Source organism: Gobius niger (genome assembly GCF_951799975.1).
Source record: "Gobius niger genome assembly, chromosome: 12".
Taxonomy (NCBI): domain Eukaryota; kingdom Metazoa; phylum Chordata; class Actinopteri; order Gobiiformes; family Gobiidae; genus Gobius; species Gobius niger.
Window position 1 is genome coordinate 8,843,124 of NC_136863.1, and position 9,302 is coordinate 8,852,425.

The 9,302-nt window shown below is 40.6% G+C and overlaps 1 protein-coding gene across 1 annotated transcript; it reads left to right on the forward strand.

Annotated features, from left to right (window-relative positions):
• Window positions 1-265: 265 nt before the first annotated feature.
• kras (v-Ki-ras2 Kirsten rat sarcoma viral oncogene homolog) lies at window positions 266-8,537 on the forward strand. Its single transcript, XM_079567903.1, has 5 exons — window positions 266-530; window positions 2,220-2,337; window positions 2,457-2,635; window positions 2,893-3,052; window positions 8,248-8,537. The coding sequence occupies exons 2-5, from the start codon at window positions 2,227-2,229 to the stop codon at window positions 8,362-8,364; spliced, it is 567 nt and encodes a 188-aa protein (XP_079424029.1). The 5' UTR covers window positions 266-530; window positions 2,220-2,226; the 3' UTR covers window positions 8,365-8,537.
• Window positions 8,538-9,302: the final 765 nt, after the last annotated feature.

A 9,302-nucleotide genomic window follows, 5' to 3' on the forward strand; every position in this document is an offset into this window, starting at 1 on the left:
TCAATAGAATAAGAGACACATTATTCCCCCAAAGCCTTCAGCAAAACACAGAACACAAACGTTGGATTTGTTTTTCACATTTGAGACTCTATCCACAGTTGCGCCATGCAGCTACTTGGTTACAATAATAATAAAACTATTGTTGTGTGGTTATTAATAGCGCTGTTTTCAGTCCAAACAATGGAAAGTGAGTGACAACCGATAATGTCATTTCTGATACAGCTCAAACCGGTTGAAATCCCTAGCTATGCTTTGTGGGTAAAGTGCGCCCCGGTATCCGCCCATATTCGCGTAAAAGGAGGCCAACCTGAGCTGCAGCTAGGCCCGCCGGACGCTGAGCAAATGGAAAGTTCAATCGATTAAATTACCCACTTTTTGCGCATTCCCGTTTGCTTCTGGGCCGTGTTTGGCTGTCGTGGATGTTGGGGTTTTGCTTGAACTTAGGAAATGCAGAAATCTTGTGAAACGGGAGCGCTATCGGCTTGACTTTTTGGTCGCTACTTCGGACGCGGAACTCCATTCGCTACAAGGTAAAACATATGGCGTTTACCGCACATCGCTTGCTTGACTGCACACTTTGGAGTATTGCAAATGTGTGAATGTTCATTTATAGACATAGGTCAGTAAAGTGTACTTCAAATATTACCTTCACTTGTTATTTTAAACTACGCCCAGTTGCTAACCAAGTGCCTGGCCCTGCATTGCAGACCCATTAGCTTCTGTCAGCAGCGGCTGTAACATTTCTACATCGTATTTTTGAATGAAATATTGGCCCACGGTGCTTCTAAAGTCGTGTGATTGTTACAATGTAGTATCGTCTGGCATTTCATCCTCAACACTTGTATCAGAACCCATTGTTAACTTTTATATCCTCTGTGTGCTACATGCTAAGCTAGCTAGCTGCAGAAGTGTTAAAGCCGCAGAGCACAGAGCCCGCAGGCACTCAACATGGATCCAAATTCCTCCCGTCTTTAAATGTGCTAATTCCTGCTTAAAAATTCAGGGAATTTCTACTGAACCCCTAAAACTACTATGTTTTAAATATTGACATGTTTCTATGGAACATTTGGATCAAATACGCCTCATTTGCAGAGGCACCACTTATTATCCATGGACATGATTGAAACTTTGCTACAGTTTGAACTCAAAGATATTATGTTGACACAAATTAAAATGTCCTGTTTGATTTGGCATCATGTAATCTATACAGAGAGGCACAGGAGCACACTGTGCACGAGTTACGACTGTGTTCTGTGTAGTAGAGTAGAGTATGAGTAGAGGTCAATCACAGACCAGTTTAGACTCTTTCAGTGGTTCTTCTCCAGGTGGTACACGGTGTCATCTGCAATTTTAAACTATTCGCTTTGATTTTAGACAATTTAATTCATGCTCTACTAATGCATTCAAGTTTTTCCCCCCTGATTTAATTGTCTTAAATATTTCTCATGGATACCTCTCCATTGCCCTTGAACGTGGTCAAAATATCAGAACTGTATCTTTTCCAAATGCACAGTCAACTGCTAAAATTTCGCATTCACGTTTGGTATGTCACACACAGCGTAATGTTCTGGCACATTTTGAGGCATGGTCACAGGTTAAGACAAGTGTTTCTTCAACACAATAAGACTGAGTTCGTTGACAAACCCTGTTAAACTCCTTTACCTTTCCCACATATCTTTTTCATAAAACAGGCATGTTACAAGCAGCATTAAATCATTTTGGAAACTATAGTGTGGGAAGGAAGCAGGTGTAAGGACAAGACTCTTTATATTAAGAACAAGGCATTAATACATGGTTAATCAAATCTAGCCATTATTAAACATTATAAGTTACACTCCTGTCCTGTTGTGCTGACCTGTCATAAACTCTTGACTAGAAGCCTCAAGTTTACTAAAATGCCTGGGATTTTGCCATATGATACCCCTTTGAATTTCTGAGCCTCGACTGGACAATATCAATGTGCACTGGCTGCATGCGGCTCAGAGCACAGTGAACTGTAACTTCTGAAAAGCAAGGACCACTGATGCTTCAAAGCGGACAGACTCTGCAGAATCCCTCCGGACACTTGTCAATTTTGTTTGCTTTGATCTTGTGTTATGGATTTGTGCCTGGGGTTGGTTTGTGTTGTCAGTCTGCAGCTATTGACGTCTGAGGACAAAACTATGTCAGCTTTGTTGTGTGTGTTTTAACAAGTCTCTGTGCTTCCCTTTGTTTTTCAGCTGAATCATGACAGAATATAAGCTGGTGGTGGTGGGAGCTGGTGGTGTTGGCAAGAGCGCACTTACTATTCAACTCATCCAGAACCACTTTGTGGATGAGTATGACCCAACTATTGAGGTAAACAAACTAACAATATAAACTAATATTAAATACAATGATAAAAGTTTGACATTTAAATGCAAGTACTCACATCATTTCTCTGCACTAACTTGTCTGTTGTTACTTTTGTGCTTCAGGACTCGTACAGAAAGCAGGTAGTGATTGACGGAGAGACATGTCTCCTGGATATCCTGGACACTGCAGGTCAGGAGGAGTACAGCGCCATGAGAGACCAGTACATGAGGACAGGAGAGGGCTTCCTCTGTGTCTTTGCTATCAACAACATCAAGTCATTTGAAGACATTCACCACTACAGGTGCGGAGACTGCATATAAGACAAGGAGGATCGTTAGTCTATTATCAGAACATCACAAATATTGTACATATTAATTGTACATAAGTGTATTGGTGCATATTGTACATTTTAATTGTGATTTATTGAATTTTATTGTATTTTTCTTCTCAGAAACAAGTAACATGTCTAACTGTCTACTGGTCAAACCAGTTCACATATGGCTCTAAGCGTTTTGAACTTTCGACCTTTTCACTTAATGTTATGTTCTGCTTGAACAGAGAACAGATCAAGAGGGTGAAGGACTCAGAGGACGTCCCGATGGTGCTGGTAGGGAACAAGTGTGACCTCCCGTCCCGGACAGTGGACACCAAGCAGGCTCAGGACTTAGCACGCAGCTACGGCATTCCCTTTATCGAGACCTCAGCCAAAACCAGACAGGTGAGAGTGCAGGCCAGACGGCCACTCCTTTAACTGTGTAACTGCACGAATCCACTGCTGGAATGTGGAGCAGTGACGAGCTGCTGCGGCTCTTCAGGCTGTTTCTGTGCTTTACCTTTAATCAGCTTCAGTACGAGGGGAGTGATTATGGGTGACGGAGGGTCAATGATCTGATCAAGTGTGCTGCAGTCAAATTTGATGGATTTAATGTTTTTTTGGAAATGTGTTTGGCGGTTTGATTGGTTAATAATTTTTTATTTTATGGGTGATTATCTAATCAGTGCATGTTAGATGGTTTTATCACAATCTGGAGATGCACCAGAGGCAATGAGGGGATACGAGGTGCTGGGAGTGTGCATGTGAGGACGGGCTGTCTGTGGTGTAAATTGTTGTTCCTGGTCAACTGTGATGGGACTGTTGATCCGACCCCTGGGCTGTTTCTGTGATCTGTCTCTGACCCTGGCTCCTGTCGGTGAGGGACCTCCTGCTGCTCCGATTGATTTTTCACTGCTCTGCTCACTTGTTTATACTGACATTCCACTTGAATACAGAAACAAAACATTTACATACATAGTTGTAGAGCTGCGCTCAACCAAATTAAAGCACAGTTATTAAAGTCACACCCGACTTAATGAGTGGTGTGGAGATTATCACAGGCGTCATCACATCATCATAAAACATCAGAAAATATGTCTCTAAATTATATGTTTACCCAAAATCTGCTTTGTCTATATTTTATTTTAACTAATTGAATAATGAGCAACAAACTGACAGTTGTTAACCTACGCCAATGGAGCAGCACATTGGCATTGCTGATACTTCATTCCAAGACATAACGTAGCACGTTTTGAGTTAAGTTCATGACGTCTGTCACTTTGGAATTGTGTAAAACTTGTGGTTAGTGTCTTCACGGTCCAGACTTTTCTATGTATTTGATCTTTTTCTCCTTTTGGCAAACCACAGTTGCTATGTTTAGATATTGAAGGGTTACATACACGTACAACATTTTCCAACAGATTACAAAACATACAAAACATTAAAATTTTATTTAGGGCTGCACAATATGAGAAAAAAATGCAATGAGGATGATCCTGTGCAATTTTACTAACACATTTTAACACCAGGCTTTAAAAAATATCAAATCCAGACAAAACGATGACTAAAATGTGGTTTTATAAGCAAAGATTTTGTAAGCTCAGTCACATGTAAGACTTTAGTGACTTGGCAACAATGTGTGGCTTCTCGTAATGATGATTTGTCAATATATTGTGCAGCCCTAGCTTTATTTTTAGCATTTTGGATGTAGCAGACTTTGAGGATGTCCACAGTTGTTTGCTCCCCTTTGAGAAAAGCTGTGTTTGATGCCGCAGAGGGTGGAGGATGCCTTTTACACTCTGGTACGGGAGATCAGGCAGTACCGGCTCAATAAGCTCAGCAAGGAAGAAAAGACTCCGCGCTGTGTCAAGCTTAAAAAGTGCATTGTGCAGTGAAGGGGTAAGTGAATGCAACTCTGTGTGGAGAGAACAGGAGGAGACGGGACCTGGGATCTTAAAGCTGCTGGTTTCTGCTGGGCATGCGGTGCTGCTGTAATGTATATTGGATAGTTTTGGTAATTAATTTGTGTGTGTTTTTTTATAATTAGAATTTCTCTGCATCCTCGCTGATTGTCAATTAGGGTTGTTTCACGCTGGGTTTGTTTACTTCAGAATCAGATATGCCCATTTTCGTGATTGTGCCTCTCCCGGAACCCATGTTGGTTTGCTTTCACTCTTGCACAAACGCAGCCAGAAAAACCTCAAAAGCTCTTTCAACTAGCAATATTTGTAGGACCTGAAATGTGCATATCAATATAACGTCAATATCTCAGTTTAGGTGAACATGTTGCTAAAAATGACAATGGACTTGATAATAAACTACACAAGTGCAATCCCAAACAGTAACCGAGTGACCACCTCTACTTTCATCCACAGAAATGAATGAGAAACATATTGGTTGACATTAATACTGCTCAATAGAAGTTTAAAATCAGGAGGATTCAAACTTAATGGAGCAGTTTTGTACAAAAATATGGGACAATACTGGTGGGAAAACACTGGTTTAAATTGAAGATATTTGGTTTGTATGGAATATATACTTACATCAGCGGTTCTCAAACTATGGTATGTGTACAGCAAGTTTAGGGATATTGTGGGCCATTTTTTAACTTATACCTCTTCATTTGATCTTGATCTAGGCCTGGGTGGTACGTGAAAGGCCAAACATGGTACATAGTGGGAAATGTCTGACCTACCTGTACCTTGAGCTGGGCAAGTACCTGTAATTGAAATTTAATCGAAAAAAATGCAATCTCTACCTTGGTCAATCTCGGTTCTTTCCAGGACTTTATACTCGACAGGTTTACAGCCATTTCTTTGGCAGAAACGGCACCTAGTTTTGCAGTTTGGATGAGAAAATGGATGTTCAATAAGTATTTGTTCATGTTTGAGCTGAGGTTTGCAAAAAAAAGATATGTCTAAGAAGTTCATGAATCAGCTACATGTATTTACTTTGATTTTGAAAAAAAAAAAAATCGAATTGAAAATCGATATCAATCAGCATGAGGGGGAAAACACCTTGATTTATATTTTTAGCCACATCTTCCTGCCTGTACCTGTCCTTGCGAATTTGCGAATGACCATTGAAATTGCGAGTTTGAGTAAACCTGCAATCACAATCATATCACATCTCGGTATAAAATATGCAAAGCTTAAGGGTTCAAAGTCCATACTCCAATGTTACAAGTGCACCACAAATGTGAAAGCAAACAGCCTGGGTGAATCGGGAAGGTCACGTGCTGCCTGATTGGAGGGTCTTACTGTAAATCAGTGCTGTATAATCTGCAGAATTTCCTGGTGGAAGTGACTGGTGCCAGTAACAGATATGTGCGAGAGCTCCGATGGAGAGATCTCTGTGTCGGGAGTTTCTGCTAAGTTTTCAAAATAACCTCAAATGACCTCACTCTTTTTTTTTTTTTTTTTGCCTCATCTTGCAGAGCTTTGCACTTTTGTTCACTTCTATCTGCTTTATCTCGGTGTGTGATTTGCAGACTCTAGCTGCTTCTATAATAACCTGTTTATTATTCTGTATTCCCCTTATATTTAAATGTAGATGAGCACAGAATGTAAATTTAATGCTATGTATGAGTAGTTCTCAAACACCTTTTGACAATTCAGATTTAGTTTGGGGTTGTTGTTTTTAAAGTCATTCTTTATTGGGGAGAGTCTAGATTGTAATGTAGGTGTAATCACGGTTCTTAATTATTTTGTAACTATGGTAAATACGGTTCGAGGCCTAATCCTTGAAGGTCCTTGTATGGAGGATACCATGACATTTTGTTTACTAAAGATTGTTTGACTATTTTTAACTAAAACAAAACGTCAACAACGACAGTCAAAAGAGAATTCTTTCTGTGATACTTGAATAGAAATATGAATGAGTATCATCAGTTCTACACAAATTCTAACCATAAGAAAATAATCAATAGGCTTTGAGTGTCTGACTACTTCATTAGTTTAAAGGGGCTAGATGCAAGTTAGCCATTTTATACTCACTACTGCCACCTCGGGTCATGTGTGTAACTGCACCTTCTATATTAAAGGGATATTTCAGGATTTTTGACATAGGGTCTCATTTCCCAGTTATCCAGAGTGTTGCTGATTTCTGGAGATATATTATTTTGTAGTTCATGCAGTTCTTATATTTGAAGAGTTACGTGGCGCTAAGCTATTGCAAGGCTAGCGCATTTCTACGGTATCAGCTAGCCTGCATTAAAAACCGTGTGACCCGCTCCACAGAGCACCTGAGGCAAATCACTTATAACACCAGACTAACCATATAAATGTCTGTGTCGATAGAATAATTTTTGGAATATAACTGACCTTGCATCACATGAATGATCGCATTTTGAGGGACTATTTTTTTAGCAGATCACTCCGCCGCTGCGTAGCTTATACAGCCACAAAACTGATGCTGCTCAAATATAAGGTATTTTAAATGCTAGATGGTTAAAATTACTCTATCGGCACAGACATTTATATCATTAGTCTGGTGTTATAAGTGATTTGCCTCAGGTGCACTGTGGAGCGGGTCAGACTGTTTTTAATGCAGGCTAGCTGTTACCATAGAAATGCGCTAGCCTTGCACTAGCCAAGCGCCACGAAACTCTTCAAATATAAGAACTGCTTGAATTACAAAAAAAAATATCTCCAGAAATCAGCAACACTCTGGATAACTAGGAAATGAGGCCCTATGTCAAAAATCCTGAAATATCCCTTTAAGCTCGTGCATGACGGCGCTTCGGATCCAAATTAACACCTTGTTGAGTGACAGTGCAGGATTTTAGAGGCAGTTGTGGTGAATAAGTCTGGGCTCATTCTTACACATTAGGACATGGCTGGAACATGTAGGGGGGGGGGGGGGGGGGGGGCATTCTGTATAATCCCTTTTAAAGAGGTCCGTCTTTTCCATTGCACCTCATGGGCATAAATGGAACTATTTGGCCTTAGAGTAGTTGAAGCTTCTGCCGACACCAAAAAATGGGCAGGTAATTGAGCCATACATTCTGCATCTAATGTCTGTTAAAACACTGGTTCCCAACGTGGGGCATAGTACCCCCCAGAGGCCAGAGATTGCAGGGCGTCTCCAGAACTTTGTCTGGTCTCAGGTCTGTGTCATAGGAAGTATTATTAGTGCGGATTATGCAGTAAATAAGAGAGTACCAAAACAAATACACACTCTGTTTCTGTTTGTCTGAAATGAAATGTTTGGAAATGTTTGGGAATCATATTTATGTGATGCATTTGCTGGGGCTGTGGTTCAGGACTGAGCGGGGGCTTCAAGGAAAAAAAGGTCGGGAACCGCTTAAGATAATGTTTCATTTTACATAGTGTATGCTTTCTCTTCTCTCTGGGTTGATGTTTTTACCAAATCCCATTAAATAAAATGGCTGTGGGATAAACAACAATTTAATACCTCAGGCTGAAGTGGTAGTATTTATTTATTTATTTTTTTCTTCTCCCCATTCCCACAATGACCTTTTTATTTTCAACCATTTTGTGAACCTCATTTAAATGCAAATGCAGCCCAACACGTTTCTCTTTCTGAAATAATAACAAATGCTCTACTTTCTGTCTTCTTTTCTTTCTTTTTCCTTCCAGGGAGTGGACGATGCCTTCTACACTTTAGTGCGAGAAATCCGGAAGCATAAGGAGAAGATGAGCAAGGAGGGCAAAAAGAAGAAAAAGAAGTCAAAGACAAAGTGTACGCTCATGTGAAAACCGCCTCCCCCTTTGAAACGAACCCGCGTCGAACAGTTCCGTTCATACATTTTTGTACATTACACTAAATTATTAGCCTTTTTTCTTTTTTTTTCTCTCTCGCAGTACCCACCATTTTTTGAAAACATTGAGTGTGTTTACATGCAATAGAATGTTTCACCATATTCTGAATAAGAAAACAATCCAATCCAATGTCCATGATCGGGTCACATCCCAAGCCTGAATGGAAAAACGGTATTCTGATTATACTTTGCATTATCGGGCCTAAAAACACTGTAATCCAAACGTTAATTGGGAAATAAAGCCTCGTACACCGGAATATTCCCATTGCTGATGCGCATTGAAGCACTTTATCGCTTTGGAGCTTATTCTAAATATGGAGAGGAGGGTGTTTCATGTAAACGCACCCATCGGTTTTTTTTTGCTATTCGGACACCATAAGCTTATTTTAGTGCCAGTGCCCTCCCCTTTTTTTGTTTGGTCATTTTATACAATTTTAATGCTGTAGTTAAACCCCCTTTTGTCAGTTGAATCAAATTCCCCCCCCCCCCCCCCCCCAGTAGCATGAATAGGCGTGGTGGTGGCCTTTTTTTTTGTTTTCTTTTTTGCGTTGGGGGTGCCAAAGAGCTAACTTAGAATCCCCGGTCGACGTATTTCCAAACTGGAGCAGGCGAAAACCCACTGTGTAACGTCCCCAACTCGACACGACCCGTTGGCGTGACTTGGTTCTGTCTTTTCGTAAAAAGTATGCATGCCGACTACTACTCCATCCTTGTCCCAAATACTTAAACCAACTTTAGCTATTATTAACTTTGTTGTTTTGTGTGTGTGTGTGTGGGGGGGGGGGTTCGCATGCCTATTCCCTGTGAGCAGATCGGGCTACTAATTTTTGGTTATCGAAAACCCGCCCGGCGCAAAGCCAAGTCAGAGGAATC